This window comes from Papaver somniferum, chromosome 2 (genome assembly GCF_003573695.1).
Source record: "Papaver somniferum cultivar HN1 chromosome 2, ASM357369v1, whole genome shotgun sequence".
NCBI lineage: Eukaryota > Viridiplantae > Streptophyta > Magnoliopsida > Ranunculales > Papaveraceae > Papaver > Papaver somniferum.
Genome location: NC_039359.1, coordinates 20281440 through 20304164, shown reverse-complemented (window position 1 = coordinate 20304164; position 22725 = coordinate 20281440). Strand labels below are relative to the sequence as shown.

At 35.5% G+C, this 22725-nt stretch overlaps 1 protein-coding gene across 3 annotated transcripts; it reads right to left on the bottom strand.

Annotated features, from left to right (window-relative positions):
* Window positions 1-5944: 5944 nt before the first annotated feature.
* Window positions 5945-9020, bottom strand: LOC113347102 (TVP38/TMEM64 family membrane protein slr0305-like). 3 transcript variants are annotated; one of them, XM_026590691.1, is made up of 5 exons: window positions 8723-9020; window positions 7512-7786; window positions 6971-7207; window positions 6639-6856; window positions 5945-6514 (listed from the first exon to the last, which is right to left on the bottom strand). In XM_026590691.1, exons 2-5 carry the CDS (start codon window positions 7764-7766, stop codon window positions 6244-6246), a joined length of 981 nt encoding a protein of 326 aa, XP_026446476.1. In that variant the 5' UTR covers window positions 7767-7786; window positions 8723-9020; the 3' UTR covers window positions 5945-6243. The 3 variants fall into 3 exon arrangements, with proteins under 3 accessions (XP_026446476.1, XP_026446477.1, XP_026446478.1); XM_026590692.1 differs by having other exon boundaries at window positions 8747-9020; XM_026590693.1 differs by lacking the exon at window positions 8723-9020 and adding an exon at window positions 8267-8585.
* Between the last annotated feature and the right edge of the window lie 13705 nt (window positions 9021-22725).

The following is a 22725-nucleotide window of genomic DNA, read 5'->3' as shown; positions in this document are numbered from 1 at the left end:
GAATCAATACTGGAGGATGCTCCTAAGTTTTAAATGATTCTACAGAACAATGAATCCTGACGGATGACGAGAATGCACATGAGTCAATTGAAGGATCATGCGTGCACATTGATGATATAATCCATACATAGTTTCTCCAGAAGTAGAGCACAATGAGATCGAACCATGATTTATTTTGATTAATTTCAAATAAATAACATATTTGGCCTAAGCAATCCATATAGAACTTAGTTCTTTAACAAATATACGGTTACTTGGTGTGGTAGTGCTAACCAACCAAGTGTAAAGCCTATTGGACATACATAATTAATTTGTCACAAAGCAAAATGAGAAGAAAGTAGTCTTAAAGTACAAAGACTCGCCTTGTGGCGCGAGGTTTCTCACAAAGCCCTGGAATTGTTCTTGTAATGAACGTTATAGAGTTCCTCTACTTAGTTAGCTTGGTAATTTCAAAAGGACATGAAATGCAGCATATGTATGTGGTTGTTACGTATCTCTGAAAGAATCAAGAGATACAAGATATTTACAAAAGTACTTGATAGACTTTTGTTGCCCAAACCAAATGACTCTAAACCACAGAGTGCGTTTACAGTTAGATAGAACGCTCACTTATAGATTTAAGCAATCAGGCGGATGTGGTATACCCGTCTAAGTGTCTATTTGATTTGGAGGGTATAAAAAAGTAAGTTATTTTTCCTTGCGTATTCATAAGAAAGTTCCTGATTTGGAATTGTAGCTATTTATGTTGATGGTACAAACATGATGTGTACTCTTGATGTAATAAGAGACCTTAAAAGCTATTTAAAATCCGAATTTGAGATGAAAATCTAGGGAAAGCTCGATCGAATACTGAGCTTGTGGTATATTATTCCACCAGTTTGCATATGTCTCAAGTTTTCAGGAAATTTAACAAAGACATGCATCCTGATAGCACTCCCATGATTAGTCGAGGTTCAAATGTAAGTAAGTGACCATTTCGTCTAAAGGAAGATGACGAATATGTGTTGGGAGATGAAATTCCCATATCTAAGTACAATAGAAGCATTGTTGTACTTAGTATAATAATGTACTCGATTAAATTTTACATCCTCAGTGAACTTGTTAGCTAGATATAACTCAGCGCCAACGCAACGTCATTGGAATGGTATAGTAAATGTAATCATGTACTTAAAAGTAACAAGGGGCATGACTTCTTGTTCTTCTTCTTCTTCGAATGAAGCAGAACTAACCATTGAAATAAATTTGTTTCATCCCTGCAAAGACATTAAAATGAATGCTAATGAAAGTACAATTCAAAAGTTGTTGATTATGAAGGAACAATAATCTCTTATCCATCGAAAGTAATCAGGGGGAAATATGGTGGACTATGTTCTACGTAATTACCGATATTCAGTTTCGAAAAATACATGACTAAAAGAACTGTCTGGAACAACTCTGAAAGTAATCAGGGGGAGATACCGACATCAGGGGGAGGATCCAAGGATATGATGTCGACATATTTTACTTCGAAATTGAAGATGTGTTGTACTCTTTTTCCCTTCGATCAAGAATAGTTTTTCCCAAAGGGTTTTGTTACTCGACAAGGTTTTTAGCGAGACCACACTAAAAATCAAGTATGTTGAACGTTGAAGACATAAAGATCGCGTTGATATTACTGAAAATATCACAATCAAAGAAATGAATAGCGATAGTCTGTTAAGAAACGTAACTTCTAGAATCAACAACATGGTTCTATAAACATCCAAGTCACCAAAGTAAAGTGTGATAAACTCCTTTTGACTGCATTAGACTAATGAAAATTGTCTGACATCAGGAGGAGCATCTAATGGTGTGTTGAACTCTTTTCCTTCACCGAGGTTACTTTTTCCCACAGGGTTTTGTTGCTCGGCAAGGTTTTTATGAGACAACAACAAACACTGTGAATGTAATTTCCCAGCTAAGGCTATTGTCTCTCTCACGGGGATTTTCTGTCTTAGGAGTTGTGAAACAACTAGTCAACTTCAATGGATCAAAGTGATCATCTGCAATAGATCATATTTTCTGGTATCTATGACGTTGTACTCTTTTCCCTTTGTCAAGGTTTCATCCCACTGAGTTTTCCTTGTCAAGGTTTTAATGAGGCAACGAATATGCATCCATTTTGTTCTAAGTTTACCTAATATTGTACTCTTTTTCTTTAGTTCAGGTTTTATCCCTCTGGGTTTCCCTGGCGAAGTTTTAACGAGGAAATTAGCTTAGACTCATCGATCTGTGAAGATCCTATTGCATGTGATGAACTACATGTAATGTAAGAGACAACATGTGAAGAGTTGTACCAAAGGTTTTATCCCACAGGGTTTTTCCTTGTGAAAGTTTTAGTAAGGCAATTGATTTCGGCACAAGCCATCAAGGAGAGGACGTCAAGAAGAAATACATTCCAAGCAGTATATGTGAAGCACCATGTATAAAATTTTGTTATTGAACCGCACAAGGGGGGTGTTACAGGGCCTATGGCCCATGGACGTGCGATCCATCCACTTACCCATTTTATATGTATATATTATAATCTATGTAATAGAACCACTAATCTCTCTAATAGAATGGTTGTTCGTCTTGTCTCTATATTTCCTTCCTTCACCGCTGATTATCCTAAAACATTTTTATTGTTTTAAAGAGAAAAAAAATATTATTTTGAATTGGTACTACTACTTCATATTTTAAGGATCATTTTTAACCAAAGCGATTCAATAACAAAGTCTTCGTCCAATGTATCTTTACAATTTTTCATAACTTTGGTGCCTATGACTTTTGTTTCTTTGATATTCACCCCTTAGTACTCGTGGCAAACTCAACTTAGAAATGCTCCTATTCTTTTCAAATTAAAATGCTGCATTGACCCCTAACGCTCTTTTATACTCCTAGAGAGACGCTTCTCTCACAGCCTGTTTTCCAAATCGTTGTTCCAAGAAACCAATCCATACAATATCATGTTATGGAGATGTCCAACAATTTTCTTTGGTAGATATACGTACGGGTAGCGATATCCAGCATAGTCACGCTGGACAGCTTAATGAGCTAGCAAGTTAATACTATTCCGACATGTTCATGAAAAATTACATTTCATGAACAAATTTTATCTTGCTCTCACTCGTCTCTTAGCTTTCTACGGGAGAAAAAAGGAAAAACTTGTCGGCATCCAATGTTGCTCAGATCTGGTCCCTTTTGAGCCGTATATGAGCGAGATATTCATTCTATTTACTTGTTTTCATATTGTTCTTTGCTTTTAGTTAGTTTTTTCATCGTTTTCTCTTACCTTTTGGTGAGTTTTATCCTCTTATGGTGGTTCCGCCTCCTCTTTTCAAGTGATTTATTTAGGTTTTATTGACCATTCTTGGTTACTTGGTTGGTTTTTAGATCACTAGTGGTGTTCTCCATTGACGAAATCCTCATTTTTTTTGTCTCCAACGACGATATCTTAACTGGAATCTTCATCTTTGCTTATCCAGTGACAAGATCTTCATTGGAATTTTCACCAAAGATGATTTGACAACGAAATCTTCATCACTAACTATAAGAGATTTGAGTAAATCGCTCCTACTTTAGGAGCACATCTTTATAAAGAAGAAAAATAAACAAAATGGTTGGAATTTGATTACGAGAAAAACTATTATTTCTCCGATCTACTAGGTTCTAGTTCATACTTGTATTTATCTTACTCCGGTAATCCTTCTTTTTCACTTGTCGGATTTCTCGATATTATATTTATGCGTTATATTCTCTTGTATTCTTATAATTTCGGTCCGAACTCGTTATACCCTTAAACTTTCATTAATGAAAAGGTACTTTGATTTTACAAAAGAAAAAGAAACTAGCAAGTTTGCAACCGCAGAGGAATATAATATTACCGAAGCAGAAACCCAACCAAATGTGGATGCCGATTGCCGACATATCACATATATATATATCTGACTAGACAAAAAAGAAAGGGTCTTTTTACGTGTAGTCCGCTGTGGGTAAAAAGAGTGTGGCGTCGGCGAAAAAGATACAACTACACAAGTAACAAATGTTTGAGACGTATTAGTAATAAATTTGTCGATCGAGTTAGATTAAACATGACTTTTTACGTTGCTGAGTCTTAAAAAAAAACTGAGTTAATCCAACATTATTCCCCAAAATATTAGGAAAATAAAATCAGGTACACATATACATAGATCCAAAAACAACTTTTCCCTACTCGGTCGGTTTTAGGAATTAGGAACCCTAATGTTTTTCCACCGTAATCAATCTCGAATCAAAGATTTTCTTCTTCTTAAACGAATCATGATGATTTCTTTAACTTTTATGCTCTGATTTTTGGTATTTTTTATTTTTTTTTAAATATTTTTTTCTTGTATTTATCATGCAATTAATTTATTTGTTTTTGTATTGGTATTGAGTTGGTTTCATGTCTTCTGACATGGAGAGGAGATCCGAAGAGGAAGGTATTATTCACCAGCAAGAAGCAGATGAAGAAAAAGAATCCTTTCTCATCAAAAAACAACAAGATGAAGAAATCAATGGAGAAAGAAGAAGAAAGAATAAAAGAAAAGTGAGCAAAAAGGCTAAACTTGCTACTCTCTTCTTCCCCTTCACAAAAGTCAAGAAACTTTCCTCAAACAACAACAATCTCAATTCCTCTTCTACAAATCCTTCTGCTTCTGGAGGTAAGAACAAGAGTATAACTACTGTTAATACTGATATAGAGATAAATTCTTGTTACATGTGTTGTGGTTATGTGAAGAAGAAGAAGAAAAAAGGATTGGATTCATCCCCAATTTCATCATCTCCTATACAAACAAGTGATCCAAATAGTCCAAACTTTTCTTATGAGATGTTTAAAGCTCTTATTGAGAACAATGATTTCTTCTCTAAACAATGCAATGTCCACTTAGATATTATTTGATACCTTTAGATTTTGATTTTTCAAACCCTAAACCCATCCAGTGGGGGTTGTTTTCTTTATGAAGTTATACAATGAAATCATGTGTGTTTCTCATATATTTGTTCTTGTTAATGAAATTTGGTCTTCTCCTGTATGTTGTTGATCCAATTGGGTTCAAAAACTCAACCATGGAAATTTGGCATGGATATTTGCAAATTAGCTGTAAGTGAGTGGCTGTGATGGAACACACAAGTAAGTGGGGTATGGAGAAGACAGGGTGTAATGCCAGAATGAAGACACAGAATTTGAGAAGTTGGTGAGGATGGTGCTTGTGGATATGTAGAAGTGTAGGTGGAGTTGGGGTTTGATAGGATTTCAGGAAAGGGAAGGAGGGAAAACAAACAACATACATTTGTTCAGAATTGAACAGATTCAGGTGTTTGAATTCAAGCTTAAATCCAAAGAAACCCAAACAAGTAAGAAACAACAAATATATCCAATTTTCATTTAGTACAAATATAGTTGGTTTGTTGGATGGTGCTTAGAAAAACTCATTTCAATGAGAGTTTTTACCTATTCGGTGGTTCTTTCTTAGCGAACTTGGTACTATATCCAATTTTCACTGCAAGAAATTTAACTCTCATTTTCTCATGAGTTTTTAAAGAGGGTGTCCAACTAATTAGCTGTCAGATATGTCTTTATGTGTGTAGTGCATCATCTTTCTCATCCACTTTAACAGACAGGGGAGTATTTGGGCCTCTCTGAAACTTAACAACTGCCCGTCTTCATTTCATTATGAGACACCCCAGCTCCAGATCAGAGTTCAGGCAAGAATCAAGATATCCTCTTCCCCAGGTGTTTTTCAGTCTGTCACTACTACTCAAACTGCTAACATTATGTACCCATAGCCATAGATAATGAAGCACATGCAGACATACAAGTCAGACAAAACAGAATTTGTGAAGAAAACCCGTGAACTTAGGCTTATAGAGAGAGTTGTAAGATACCTGTTAGTCCACTACCAGGGTTCTGAAAAATTATAACTTAAAAACAAGATGGATTTATGGGAATATAAAAGAAAGAAAGAAAGAGCTGTTGTTGGGTTAAATGATTACAGAGAAACAGGATAGCTACTCAGTTTCCTTCTATCTTCATTTCTCAATTCTCACATCAATGTCATCATCAATCAATATGCTGTTTTTGTATGCATCCATTAACAGAAAAAGAAAACTGACTCCTATTTGCTCTCTTTCCCAAGGTAATTTATAAACACTAAGGCCATAACAAAACATTCCTTCCTACCATGAATTCTTTACAGTATTTATCTACTCCTGTAGAAAAAACTATAGGTTATGAAGAGAGGGTGAGATACCATCCAGCTGTTTTGGTCTTTCAAGTGGAAGCTTCTCCATTTCAAAAGTACCATGGTTGCCTGCCGTGGAGACCTCTCTTTCTGACATTTGGAGCTCATTTAAGGCTCGCTTCGCATAAATAGTGAAAACAACCACGGTAATGACTGCAGCTATGAAGGTTATGGTGTTGTAGACAATCTCCACTGTTGTCAGGTGATGGTTCCTGTACTTCACATCTGTGTATGTTCTTATTAACCTCCCACTGCAGTCACATGCCACATCTTTTGAGAATTTTGATACCAGTTATCCATAGGAATTCCCAAAAATCTATATACTAGGAAGAAATGAAAGGAAAAGAAGCACAATATAGTAAACTCCTGACTGACCTATAGATGTAAATGAATGATTCAGGTACCATTCCAGCAATAGACCCGCATAAATACGGCCCGAATCTCATCTTCGTTACCACAATGGCATAGTTAAAAATTGTGTATGGAAATGGTGAGACCCTGAAAAGACCAACCACGCGGAACTGATGGAACCAGCTTCCTTCCCCAGCTACTGCAATTACGGCCGCATGTTGGGGCCATCTCTTCAACCATTGCTAAAGAGTTTTTTGAGATAGATCAATATATATATGAAAGGAGATGTAAAACAAATGAGGATGACTGGGTACATATTCTGAAATGAGCGGAAGCAGTACAGAGCAATAACTCACATGGATACGCTCGCGGAAAAGTAGACCAATCATGTAAGGCAAGGTCATTCCAATAGTAGTTCCAATCATGATTATTACGAACCCTAGACCATAACCAAATATTATCCCTGCAAGCCACATAGAGGGCCCTGAAGGAATTAAAAGAACAGGGAAAAGTGCCAGAGATGCAACAAGAACAAAAGCAAGGACTGGCCGCCCAAAGGCCGTGGCTTCCCATTCCATGACCGGAAGGAGAATCTACAAAACAAGACAATAGCAAAACAAGAAAAGGATTTAGGTTATCCAACCCTTCATGATAATACAAGTTAACCTGGCCTATTATTGGAAACACAAGTTCGAGAAAGTTTCATTTCTTATCTTTTTTGTTCTAATTTGTTTGTAGGTGTGAGCATGTTGTCCAACTATCCCACTATGAATGTAGGTTTCATGGATACTAATGTGGTCATAAACCTAGCTCGATGACTAAAATAGAGCAGCAGTAGAACAAGAAAAATAAGGCAACAGAATCTAAGAGAAAGAACAACAGCAAGGATAGATGTACCTTCTCGAGCACAAATGGTATACCCCACTTAAAAGAGACTATCACCAACAATATCAAAAGAATGACGCATAGTATGACTTTCATCCACCAGATGTGATCTCTAACTCTTATTTCTGCTGGACGCTGTACATAATCACCTTCAACTATTCTTGGTCCATTTGACACAACCAAGCTTACATATTCACTGTCCTCCCTTGCGCTTGGGACGGAGTTGGCTCTGTGCTGTCCTAACCCCTCTTCAGATGACCTCATCATTCTAGTAAGACCCAATCAATCTACATACAACATAGTGAAACTTGTTAAAAACGTGGCACCCTTGGTGCCGAAATAACTATAACTAGACTAATTTAGCGGTGAGAAAGAACATGACCTAAAAACAAAGATAAACAATAGTGTAGAACCCCAATTCATTTTCACGAAAGGGGAACCCCAGAACAACAAATAACTGTTAGCTAAACTTAATGGAATTCACTAACTCAATTCAAATTGAACAAAACCCATTTTAAGCCAACAAAACAGACAGTTCCCTACAAATCCTGGAGAACCCCCAACAGAAAAAAAAAAATACAATATTTTCTCGCAAACAGAGCAGAAACAATAGTTCAAGTTTCTATTTAAATAATAGAGATTTGAACTCCGCCAGTAACACTTTTCTCTCACAAACAAAACGCTATACAGAAAGCCTAATACTGCCGGAGCATGAGCAAATATAAAGTTGAACTGCATCCTTATTGTTCAAGAACAAACCTCATTACCTAAAACCAGGTAATTTTCCAAAAATTGAGTAGAAAATGTCACGAATTCTTCATTTCCTTCTGTAAATTCAACGATTATTTCCAAGAGAAATCCTTCTTTGAACAAACTGGGTGATGACTAACGAGTTAATCTAGAATTGGAACCTCCATCCATAACTAATAACGAAAAATCACTGCCTAATAATTTCCACCCACAAACAACAACATAAACAGAAGAAAGAAAAAAATACTCCTGAAAATTCAAAAGGCAAAAATCAATCAAACAGAGAAGAGCATAAAAACTCCACCATCCATGCCCTAAGTTTTGAAACCTTGTTAAATTTCAACAGTTTCTTCTTTAACTTACTAGATTCAAAAGGGGGAAATCTCTAATCAATTCAAAAAAAAAAAAAAAAAAAATCATGATGAAAACGAAACCATCGGTCAGAAGAAATTGAAGAAGATAGAAGAAAATACCTAGGTTTTTGTTCGTTTGTTTACCTCTTGAAGTTGCCTTATGAGTAAAAGCAACAAAGAAGAGAGAGTATGTGTTCCTTCTTCTTCTTCTTGTGATGTTGTTTGTTTTTGGTTTTCTTCACAGGGGAAGAGTTGGTTTGAAAGGAAACCGAAATAGGAAAAAAGTGAAACACGGCAAATGGGAAAATAGTTGAGAAATTGAAATTCTAAGTATTTGAAGAGATGCTGCTATGAATATATGTTGATGATGATGATACTTTTGATGGAATGGCCTACTCCATCCATACACACACTTGGAAAGCATTTTCTATGTTTTTTCTTCTTTTCATATATATATATATATATATATATATTATTATGATATTGGTTTGCTGCTCGTGGATAGGGCTGTCAATGGATGCTAACGTAACGGAAATAGGCTATGCCGCTGCTGCTGCCGTTACCATTAAAAGTTAGCGGATATCCATTATCCGTTCATTTCCGGCGGAAATAGGAAATTCAAAAACGTTACCGTTACGTTGGACTTACCGGATAACGGATATTTTTCCGCTGCCATCCGGTATGTCACAGGACAACCACAAAACAGGCTAAAAACACATAACAAGTACACATAACAGCTTTAAAATCCAATAAAACAGGTTCTAAATCCATGCCACACCAAAAAAAGACATACAGATGTTCATGCCACACAAGAAAACAAGTTCATAATCTTCATGTTTTTTTTTGCAAAAAAAAAAGACATCTCCATCTCCATTTGAGTCAACAACTGCAAATGCATTCCTCCTCCATCTCCAGATTCTCCTCTGCCAAGTCCCAAGTGCCAACTGCATCTACAAATGCATTTACCTTACTCCTTAGTCCTGAACTTCTGTATTTTGAAAGAAAAATCAAAAGTGTTAGACATTTTAAGCTGGAAATGTCATTGTCAGTGCAATAAGCCAATAAATTGCAAAAAAAAAAAAAAAAAAGATTAAGATGTACCTGTAACACAATTATCACTGTCACTGAGAGTGAGATCTGGCAGCCAATCACCCAAACAAAGCAATGCTTCAACAAGGTATTGAGCTAATGAACTCCTGTGAGATGTGAGAACCCTGCCACCAATACTAAACATAGATTCTGAAGCTACACTTGTCACTGGAACTGCCAATACATCTCTTGCAATCCTTGAGAGAGTTGGGTACTTAGGAGCATGATTCTTCCACCAACTTAAGATACCAAACCTCATTTCTTCAGTGGTTGTGCCTTTAGGAAGAACTGGTTCTGTTAAGTAAGTCTCCAACTCTGACTTCTGAACCTCAAAGACATTGTTTTCCATAATAAAATCATCATAACCAAATTCATATGATGATGTTGTAGCTGCAGAGATTTCCATTCCAACTGAACTCATTCCACTATCATAATAATCTGGAACTGTGGTGTTTGTTTCATAAGCACAGTAAAGAGCATTGAGTGCAAGCTCAAATTTGTTATAGTGACTTTGATAGTGATTGACACCATATACTCTCTTCATAACAAACTCCACCCATCTAGCTTTGTACCTAGGATCCAAAACAACTCCAATTCCCATCAAAGTGTTACTTTCTTTCCAGTAGTTATCAAATTTCATCGTCATATTCTTGGTCATGCCTTTGATATACTCATGCTCACTTGATTCCCAGAGCTTAATGCATCTATTAACTTCTTGAACCCCATTATAATACAAATTTGTTGTGGGATACTTAATCCCAGCAAATTTGGTTGAAAGGACATTAAACAATTTCAAACATTCACATATGTGTACTCCTTGTTGCCACTCCTTAGAGGTTGGTAGTATCTTGAAGTTATCATCCAAATCAGCTAGCCTAGCAAAAGTTTGTCTCAAAAAAATTACATCCTTTAGCATCTTAAAGGTGGAGTTCCACCTGGTATCCACATCTAAACCGACAGACCTTGAAGCAGGAAGATTAACTTGGGCAATTGCACATTCAAATCTCTCTTTTCTAGCCTGACTTGACTTGACATATTTTACACACTCTCTAACTGCATCTATAAATGGAACAACTACTCTCATTCCCCACCCAACAGTTAAGTGCAATATATGATTACAACACCTCATTTGGAACATATCCCCATTAAGAACTAAACAGTATTTGCTATCAAGTCATTTTTTCAACTGTTCCATCATAACATTGTTGGAGCTAGCATTGTCAGCAGCTACAGCAAAAAGCTTATTATCTATGTTTCATTCTAGACACACTGATTTCACTACAGATGCTAGAACCTCTCCAGAGTGTGGTGATGGCACTAACGTATATGCTAGTGTTTTCTTAACCAGTTTCCACTCCTCATATATGTAATGCAGTGTCACACAACAATAACCATCCTTTGTATGCTTACATGACCACATATTTGTTGTTAAACTACATTTAGATGTAATATTCTCAAATTGTTCTTGTAATTGCAGTTTGAACTCAGTTGTTAGTCTCATGATGTCTTCCCTAACTGTATTCCTAGTGTAAAGCTTAGCAGTAGGATTCAAAGACTTAACAAACTCTCTAAAATAAGGATGCTCAACTATAGTGATTGGATAACCATGTTTAGCAATCATTTTGGCAACTAGTGTCCTAGTAACAACAGGATCAAACTTCCAATTTGCTAACTTGGTTTGAGCATTACCTGTTTTGACAGAAGTAATCTTGTTTTGTCCTTTCTTATTGTCAGGCTTTTCTTTGCAGATTTTGGCATGGTAATGCAAGAGGCTGGTTCCTTAGTTACTGGGAGAAGGTATTCTCTTGTGACAGTGTTTGCATTCAGCTATCAGTACCCCAACCTCCTTCCCACCTTTTACTTTCTTCTTTCCAACCTTCCTTTCAAAATCAACCCATACATCAGACCTTACTGAGCGCGTTTTTTTCTTCTCTTCAACTATAACTGGGTCTTCATCTACTTCTAAATCTTCTTCTTCTTCTCTAGGACGAATTTCAAGTGTAATAGAAGCAGGTGTTGAATTCACTCCAGAAGCTTGAACTTGGTTGGATGCAGCAGCAGCAGGTAAATGTGATGCAACTGAAAAAGAGAGATTTTGTGAAGACCCAACATGGTTTGATGCTCCTCTTTCGCTTTGGGACATGATTAATTTCACAAATCTGAAATTGTGAACCCTAATTTCAGAAACCCTAAATTGAAAATTGAGTTTTGAAGATTGAAATTAAACTCAAAGGAAATTGAAGAAGAGAACCCTAGTTTCTAATCAGTAATCACACAGAGAAGATGATGATTTCTAAGGTAGAGAAGATGATGCTTGATTCAGCATCCCTAGTTTTCTCTATTTTTCTCTCTGAGTTCTCTGTTGTGTCGATAAAACTGAAGTGAAGAATGAGATAAACCAAACATAATAACCCTAGGTATAAGAATTTACACGTGCAGTACGCATGTTTCCGGATAACGGAAATACACGGTTCCACTACCGTTACGTTAATAATGGATTATCCGTTATCTTATCGGTATCGGATATCCGTTTACCACTATGTCGGATGGTAGCAGTAACGGCTAAGGATTATCGGTATCGGATGTCGGCTAATCGGTATCCGTTGACATGCCTACTCGTGGATGCTCTTCTCTCTTTTACTTTAATCAAAAATGGGATTTTCTTACCAAAAAAGAAAACAAAATAGAGTACAGGAGACTGATTGTTTTGGGAACTCCTCTTTGGAAACAGATCCAAGGCTTTGAATAGATTCAACTTAAGAATTTTTTTTCGTAAAATTACAATATTTCTTGTGGCAATATTTTACTGAAAATTCCGGTATTAACAGCTACGAGTATTTAACAACAATGATGATAATTACTTACCAATCTCCTAATCCATTTTGGACAAAACACTAAAACTGTTTTTGACCAAATGCCGAAACATTCGTAAGGCGAATGAAACCATGGGTCATAGTTGTATCGTACTAGTAGTATACTACTAGTTAGATGAATTTTTTTTCGCACAGTTACTGCAACTTTTTGAAATGAAAACGTTATATGTTGTCTAAAATTTGATCTACTTCAAATGGCATATACTGTTCGGGTGATATCGTTTTTTTCGGTGTGACTGGAACCCACTATTTAAAAAAAAAACTCTTCATGTCTAGATATATCTAGATTTAAAAGCTAGAAAACTATGTCATTATATCATTTCACAAAGACTTGTGGCGTATTTGGACGGGTAAAAGTTATACTAATTTCAACGAATCTGTATTGCAATGGGATTTCAAATCCGATGAATCAAAGAGAGCCTCGACATGGTGCTGATCAATAGTGATTAGAGAATTAGACTCGTTGCTGCTTAGGTAAAACACAATTTTTATTATAACTTAAATCGTATAACTGTTTTAACTGAGCTTCATCCTAGGAGAGGGGGAAGCTATTTGGATTGGGGATAATAGGTTCCATGAGGTAGTCAAGGATAATTAATAGGAATGTGGTTAATGCTCCTACTGGAAATGATGGGTTTAACGCTAATATTGCTAATCTTCAAAAAACTGCTAAGAAGTGGAATAAATTTTGTCTTTGGTCACTTACAAAATTTAATTAAATTTCTAATGATAGAAACAACTTGTCTGCTGCTCTATAGATTTTTGAGAATATACCTAGTATTGAATTAGAATGCTTAGATGTTCGTACGAGTATCTTCAAAGTTATAGACTCGATGAATTTTTTTGTGAACCAAAGTCTAGAAACCTAGTATTGAAAATTAAGTTAGAATCCTAGAGATGATACTGAGTTTTCTAATCTGACTCCTGAATTGATTAATACTGATGATAGTGATGAGCTTGTAAAGATGGTTCCTGGTTATGAAATTGTGCAGTCTCTTAGACAATTAGGTTTCTCAAGTCCCCGAGTCCTGGTAGCTTCCAGAGCATTTTATTTTTTAAATATTGTGATGTCATTGGACCCTATGTGATTGTCATGATTAGAAAATTTTTCAGTACGGGTAAGATGTATAGGGAGCTTCATAAAACATTTATTTTTCTTATTCCTAAAGTCTCCAGCCCCTAAAGGGACAAAGGGACTTAGTTGGGCACACGTAAATCAAAACCTGGAAAGACACAATATAAATACATTCATACACAGTTTTATCCAGTAGTTATTGAACTCAAAGTATTTCACTCCATTACACAGAAAAAATCCAACTATATGTTTTATCAAAGTCCAGATTTAAAGCCATCCACCGTTTAGAGCCACCTTTTCGCTTAAAAGAATGAAAAACTTCTTTACCTAGAATAAAAGCGTCTCTACCAGGGGGAAAATCGTGCTGGGTTCAGGAGATCAATTTGTTTGAATGCAATTTGCTTGACATAAGTGAATCCATTATCCCCTTATCTTTTTATAATGTTTTTTTGAAGTGTTTTCCATACTCATAGATCATAATGTTTAAACAAAAAACTGTGATATTTTTGTGTTACTAGTGGAGATCCTAAGGTGTCTCATTTTTTTATGATGATGATAGTATGATATTTTCTTAACGCGTCTCATTCAATAAATTTTGTGCTTGGTCTGGTTAGGATTATAATCTTCATAAGTTTTTTCTTATTATTTCTGCCAATCTTAAGAAAAGAGAGGGAAGATACTTAGCTCAATCGGTAAGTGTCAATTTTATCTACGAACTTGGTTTGTATTTAGGTTGTCATGTTCAATGGGTGGGACTAGAGATGCACAAGACCCGATCCATTTTACCTGTACCGGTCCGGAACCGAAAGAACCGGAGTTGAACCTAACCGGGCCCGGAGTTAACGGTACATGTATCGGTTCTGAAAGTTGATACATGGAGTAGTCCGGTACAGGTATTGGTTCTGGGGGTAGTCCCGGCATGTACCGGACCCAAAGTCCCGGTTAGGGCTGTTCATGGTCGGTTTTGGTTCGGTTTCTAGCCAAACCAAAACCGAAACCAATACTATTGGTTTCTAAAAATCTAAACCAAACCAATCCATTAACCATTGGTTTGGTTTTCAAATGGTTCCAGTTGGTTTCGGTTTGTCCCAGTGGTTTTTGGTTAACCAATAATTATGTCAAACCAAAAAAAAAAACAAAACACAAATCTACAAATAAAAAAATCGTAGTTGCCGATAGTATTGGTTTACACAAATTTACAGACAAAAAAAATACAAAAAATATCAAGAATAGTTAAAGCTTACTCTAATTCTAGAGATCAAAAGAAGATATATAATATATCTTAATTTAGTTATTGACAAATAAAAAAGAAGGAAGACGGGAAGAAAAAAGTCGAATAGCAGCGACTGTAGTTGGGGGTGGAGAAGGGAGGCGACTGAGAGAAGGAGAAAGAGAAAGAGGGAGAGTATCATAATGAAATATTCGATTTAGGGTTTCTATTTATCCTCTAAATCAATGGGTAGAATCTAATACTTGTAAATTAAAGGTAGAAACTAAGTTTAAAAATTAATCGGTTTTCTAATGGTTTTTGGTTCGGTTAGAGGTCAAACCAAACCAAAATCAACACTATCGGTTTTCCACTTTCTACACCGTAACCAATACATTAGTAAATGGTTCGGTTTGGTTCTTCCTAATTGGTCTGGTTTGGTCCGGTTCCAGCGAAAAACCGAAACCATGTTCAGCCCTAGTCCCGGTAAATTAACGCCGTTGATATTTTCTATGATATTAGATCCTACCCGTCCCTCCTAGGTTTAGTCTACTCTAATCTATCTTCGACTTCGAGCCAATTTCATTTTTTTTCTTTCTCTGTCTGATTTCCTGAAAGAGAAACAACAACATGCAACCAACAGTCTCACAGGTTTTCAGTCAATCTCCATTCTACACAGATCGTCAATCTCCATTATCAATTTTCACTCCCCCACAGATTCAAGGTTAGTCCTAGTTTGAATCTCATTTTTGGTTATTTTTATTTACATAATCTGGTGATTAGAAAATGTAGAAATTTTCTTTGCTTGTTTTTCTACTGAATCTCTATAAAGTGATAGATCTTTTCTGAGTTTCTTATGGTTTCTGTAATTACGTAGTTTGAATGAAAGAGTTAACAAGGATGATGAAACCCTAACTGAATCTTGGGTTCTTGTTTAATCATGAATGCTTTGTGATCTTATTTGGTTTTAGTAATATAGAATATGATTCAATTGGAGTTTTAAGATTGATTGGATTGTTGCTTGTTAGTGTACTATTTACGGAATTTGGGATTTATAATTTGTTTGCTTTGTATATTTATATTTAGTTGATATGGAATTATGAATTAATGAAATGAATTTTGTTTGAATTTGGATTTCCTTTGTTGTTTCTGTTGTTTAGATGTCTTGGATTTCCTTTGTTGTTTCTGTTTTGGATGAATTGTTATTGCAAGTAATTCACTCTTGTTCTGCACCTTTCACTCTTGTAAGGAACTAGTGCTTGAACTCAGAAGGCTAATATACTGCATATAATGTTCTTTACTTTTCTTGCAGGCCTTTGAGGTGCTAAATGGGGAAGCGCAAAGCACCAGATGATTCCAGTAATAGCATTGAAAGACCAAAAGAAACTGTTCCTACACCAAGTTCAACTCAAACTACAAGTACAACTGAAGTTGGATCATCCTCTCAAGCTTCATCTGACACAGATGGAGATGAACCTATGCCAACAAGTATAACTGAAGTTGGTGACAACAAAAAGAAGCATGGTAAAGTGAGATCTAAATTTTGGTTGGAGATGACCAAGATAAGTGACGTTCAAGCTGAATGTCATCATTGCAAGGGATTGTATGCTGCTGACAATGACGTACATGGAACTTCTGGATTACATAAGCATTTGAAGAGATGCCTTAAAAATCCAAATAGGAAGGTAGAGAAAAACACGGGACAACAAACTCTGTTGATGCCACCCCCAAAACCAGGTGAAGATGGTAAAATTGTTGCTCATTCTTACAGCTATGAAAAGTTAAGAAGGGCTCTTGTTGAGTGGATAATCAAGGATGAAATAACTTTTAGAGCAGTAGAAGGGTCAGGTTTTGTGGCAATGATGCAGGTGGCAGAGCCTAGATTCAAGGTTCCAGGGCGTATGACAATTTATAGGGATGTATTGAAAATGTATGTGTAAGAGAAGAATAACCTAAAGACTTATTTCTTGACATCTAAGCAGAGGGTATCTTTGACAACAGACACGTGGACATCACCAAATAATTATAACTATACTTGTGTAACCGTTCATTATGTTGATCACAACTGGAAGTTACAAAGGAGAATACTCATGTTCTGCCAAGTTGAAGGTCACACTGGTAATGAAATCGGTGAGAAGTTGGTGAAGTGTTTAGAGGATTGGGGTCTACGAGATGTATTTGGTGTCACCCTAGACAATGTCAGCGCCAACACAGTAGCTATTAATCATGTGAAAAATGTTGTCATTGGCTGGACATGATCACCAATTAGAGCCAAATATTTACATGTAAGTCCATGTTACATTCTTATCATGTTCTGCACTTGTTATTCATGTAATGTCTTGCTTTAGATATAAATATAATGCATATCTGTAATATATCATTTGATATTATGCTTCTGCACTTTTTATTCATCTTAGTCAAAATTAGTACTTTGGTTTTGTTGTCAACTGAGCTACTGAAATATAGATATAAATGGTGACTGTTTCATGAACATAGCTTCTCTGAGTATCTTTTTGTGTTGCATTTTTAAGCATTGACGTTGACAGTATCTTTTTTGTTTTGTTCTTTCTCTAGGTGAGGTGTGCAGCCCATGTTCTTGCTCTTTTCATTAAAGATGCATTAAGGCTCTTTAATGTATCAGTTAGAAGAATAAGGTCAGTTGTAAAATACGTTCTTAGTTCTCCTTCTAGGTACGAAAAATTTAAACAATGTGCTTCCCTAGCAAAGGTAGATTGTAAGAAATCTTTGATTTTAGATGTGTACACTAGATGGAATAGCACTTACTTGATGTTAGACGCTGCTGAAAAATATGAATTTTTTTTTGCAATGTTAGCACAAATTGATAAGGACTTTCAAGAAAGGTTTATCTTTGAACAAGAAAAAGAATCTGTTTTACCTACTGATGATGATATTGAAGCAGCTATAGCTAGTGATGTTCTCATAGAAAATGTGTTTGAGGATATGGAAGAAGAGGAAGAGGTTGAGGTCCTTGAGGATATGGAAGAAGAGGTTGAGGAGTTGGATCCAACAAGCAAGAACAAGGAAAAGATGAAGAAAAAGATTCCTCGTCAACATGCTCCTTATCAAGAAGATTGGAAATATGCTAGAGGTCTTGTGAAGTGTCTAAAGGTATTCTTCGATGCTACTGTCAACTTTTCTGCATCTACACAAGTCACTACTCATATGTTCTTATGGCAATTGTTACTCATCAATGAACAGTTAGTAGAATTTAGAAACAATGTAGCATCAGATCCTTTTATTGCTAGTATGTCTCGTCTAATGTGTACTAAGTACCATAAGTATTGGGGTGTGTATGGAACAATGAATTCTATAATGTTTATTGCTCATCTGTTGGATCCAAGAGAGAAACAAAAGGGTTTGGAGTTTACTCTTAATTGTTTGTATGAGAATAATACATGGGAGGTCAAAGAGTTATGAGAAAGGTGAAATCAGAATTTGAGGAACTCTTTGAAGATTATAAGTCCTTGTATTCAGTTCATGAGGAGGGGTCAAGTGGTGATGCTCATACTGTTGCCAATCCAGTTAGTGTGAAATCTCATGGTATGTTTGCTAGAATTCAATCAAGGAGGAAACAGTATTGGGACAGCCCAAGTTGTGTTGAAGAGGCAAGAAAAACTGAGCTTGACAGGTATTTGACAGATGTGATTGAAGGTGGAATGCGTGAAATAGGTCAACCTGACCAGTTTGACATATTGACTTGGTGGAAGGCTAATACAAGCAGGTATAACATACTTTCATACATGGCAAGAGATATATTAGCCATGCATGTGTCTTCAGTGGCCTCTGAATCAACTTTTAGCACCGGGAAGCGCGTGCTGACTCCATGGAGAGCTTCTTTGTCTACAAGCACAGTTGAAGCATTGCTTTGTATGCAAAGATTTCTTCAAAAGCCCATTGCTCTTGATCTTCTATGTGGCTATATACCTGATGATGTTGTTGAAGATGAGGCAGGTAATATATTGGGTTTTCTTCTATTTGATAGTACTTACTTTTCAAGTTTTCTTGTATTGCTTGCTTACTTTCTTTTTTTACTTTTTTGTTCCATGTTGCAGCCATATGGGATTCTCTGCTAAAAATAACTTGAAGTAAACTCCATGTCAGTGCAGCCAGTGCCATTGTTCGAGAAGTCCCCCATCCTTTGCAAGGATTGCATTTCATTTCTTTTCGCAGACAACAGACTTATGGAAATGTTGTTTTTACTTTTTAGTACTATGTTTTAATGTTGAACTTTGAACTTAAGTGATACTGTGATGTTTAAACCTTAACTTTGAACTGAAGTGTGTGAACTTAATATTGTTATTTTGAACTTTGTAATGTTGAACTTAGTCTTAGACTCTTAGCTTGTTACTTTACTGTCATACTACTATACTACTGTCATACACTGTGTGTTTCAAAATTTAGGTAAAAACCCGGCAGGGAGTGGAACCGGACCGGTCTTACAGGTACACGTACAAGTCCAGGTACATGTACAGGTCCTCAAATTGAAGAACCGGTCAACTACGTGTACAGGTACCGGGTCCAACAAAAAAGCGGACTGTACCGACTCATGTGCAGCTCTAGGTGGGACTGAATTAATAAGTACTCTAGTATTGTTAAAAGGGTTACTAATATAATGTAAATCTGGAAGAGTAATACTCCCAACTTTGCTGGGAAGTCTACTCTCATAAATTTTGTAACTGACCATGTATCTGTTCATGTTATGAACACTATAAAATTGCATATTATAGTTATTAAGAGAAGTGACAAATTTAGAAGGAACTAGAATTTCATCCGCGTCGTAACGGCACGGCCTCCGTAGTAAGTTAAAAAAGTATGTCAATTTTAATCGTTGACATTTTTTGGTTGCTTCTATATAAAATGACAATTATTTTCCATGTTTTTTAATTTTTATGTTTTAATCATCGGGCGAAACATGTAGTGAGACCAACTAAAAACCTTTACTATCCCTATCATCGTGCGGCTTTTCAGAGGTTGTTTATCGGAAAAAAATTGTGGTTAGCCTGTACAACTGTTTCTTTTGTATCAATAACCATATTATTTTCACATTAAGACACTCAACCACAACTTCCATATTAAATGTTACTTATGTCCCAACGACATAGAATAAACATTATTGTCATTAACACACTGAGCACCTACACTACCATCACCGGGACCACTCATCACCACTACCTTTTCCACCACCAACAATATCGTCACCGCCTCCATGCACCACCACTCACAAAGACCACCCCGATCATCTGTAATGATTAATAACAAATTTATTACTTATTTAATGAAAATATATTTCATTTATAATGAGAGATTAGTAAAATATCTATTATGTGAAATTAATGATACAACAATAATGTAAACAACCACAACCATTGATATATCTTTTCCCTAAACAAATCCCATCCGCTCTTTATCTTGCCTAACTTGTCCAAATGCAAAATTTAGATTAGTACGCAAAAAAATAAAACAAATTACAGTTTTTTGGTATGGATGCAGAATAAAACATTATTTAGAATTTACATGTAAATAATTTTTTAGATGTCAAAAAGGGTTGGGCTCAGCTTGTCGCTCGACTACCAATCAACTCAGTGTAAACGTTAGTTCTTTTGTTTTCTAATAAAGCCTTCTGAACCATCTTTTTATGCAAAATAATTTTTTCAATTATAACCGCGTTTTATATTGATTTGGTATCTAACCTTCAGAATGAGCTTGGTTTCCTTATACTCCTCAACTGTTCATTTTCTTTCCTCTCCCGACCCGACAAATATATGGCCCATAATATTTATTTTAACTTAAAAAAATTAAATAATAAAATAAAAATAAATTTAAGAACTAACATCAAACAAAAAAAATAACCAAGGATAACCAAGTAATTTTTCTATCTTAGGACACCATTTCTCATCCCACCACCACTACTTCTTCTAGCACCACCACCATTAACGTCATCACTCCACCATTCTTACGTCCAACACCGACCACCATTATCCCCATCGGTGATCCACCACCCCCGCCCTCAGTCACAACCAATATTAATGTCCACTGATTCAGTATAATATAGAATTTTCATGTACTATATTAATGGAAGTATTATTTTAAATTAAAAAAATAAAAGAAAAACGAATTTAAAAACTAATATCAAATAAAAAATAAACTAAGGTAACTTAATAATTTATGTACCTTATGACACATTTCTCATCCCACTACTACTACTTCTTCCAGCACCACCACCATTAGCGTCATCACTCCACCATTCTCACCAACAGCCACCACCATTATCCCCACCGTTGATCCACCACCCCTACCCGTCATCACAACCACCATTAATGTCTATTTATTTAATATACGATAAATTTATTATGTACCGTATTAATGAAAGCATATTTATTTGATCAAGTAAGCAAACATTTATATTAAAATACTAATAGAATATTTATTATTGGAATTTAATTAAACGGATCATTTTACAGTCGTAGATTTATCTTTTCCTAACACTACTTATACCAGCACCACCACTATTAAACGTCATCACTCCACCATTCTCACATCCGATACCCACCATCATTATCCCCATCGGTGATCCACCACCCCCGCCCACCATCACAACCAATATTAATGTCCACTGATTCAATATAAAATAAATTTATTATTATTATTGTATTAACCAAGTATTATTTTAAATTTAAAAAAAAAATATCAAATAAAAAATAAACCAAGGGTAACTAAGTAATTTATCTACCTTAGGGAATCTTTCTCATCCCACTACCACTACTTATTCCACCACCACCATTAACGTCATCACTCCAGCATTCTCACCAACACCCACCACCATTATCCCCACCATTGATCCACCACCCCCACCCACCATCACAACCACAATTAATGTCTACTGATTTAATATAAGATAAATTTATTATGTATTGTAATAATGAAAGCATATTTATTTGATTAATTATAAAAAAAATTATTATGAAATACTAATACAACATCTATTATTGATATTTAATTAACTCATCATTTTACAGACGTAGATTTAGCTTTTCCTAAGAGAAATCTGGACCTCTTTTTAACTTGCCTAAGTTGTCCAAACTATGCTTTATAAGGGACATTTTTTGTGGAATGATGCCAAAGACAAAGATAAGATGCACGCTATAAGGTTGAATAAAATTTGTACACCTATTGTTTATGGAAAGTTAGGAATTAGAGATCTTTCTCAAAATAATTTGCTCCTAGGTAAGATGGCTTAGAGAATTATTGAGAATCCAAATTATGTTGTTTCTCATTTGCTTAAAGCTAAATATTTCAAGGATAATAATTTACGGGAGTGTGAGCTAAAAACGAGAAGCTCTCAGAGCATCTCCAATAGAGGGTGAATCTTTTTGTTTTTCATGACACGTAGGATTTTAGACCGCCAATTAACATAAATCCATCTCCAATGGTTGGATCCTACAAACTAGGAGGGATGGGAAAATAAATATGAAGGTGTTAAAGAAAGTCTTATTTACACCTTTGCTTGCACCTCCACGTCATATTTTCAATTACTTTATCTTTTTAGAAATTAGTTAAAATAAAGATAAATGGTTAAGATCTTATCATATAAAATATTATAAGGATTAGATCCTCTACTATTGGAGATAGTATTTTTTAACTATGGAGTCATATATTTACTATATTTGTAAAATATCCTAAATAAAAATCTTAATAAGACTTCCACGTGAGATTTTTTACACCCATTGTTGAAGATGCTCTCATAATTGGAGAAGTAGTATTCAAGGAAGAGATCTAATTAGAGACAGTGTGAAATAGTGTTTTGTTAATGGTGAATCGATTAATTTTTAGCATGATAAATTATGTTAAACATTAATTT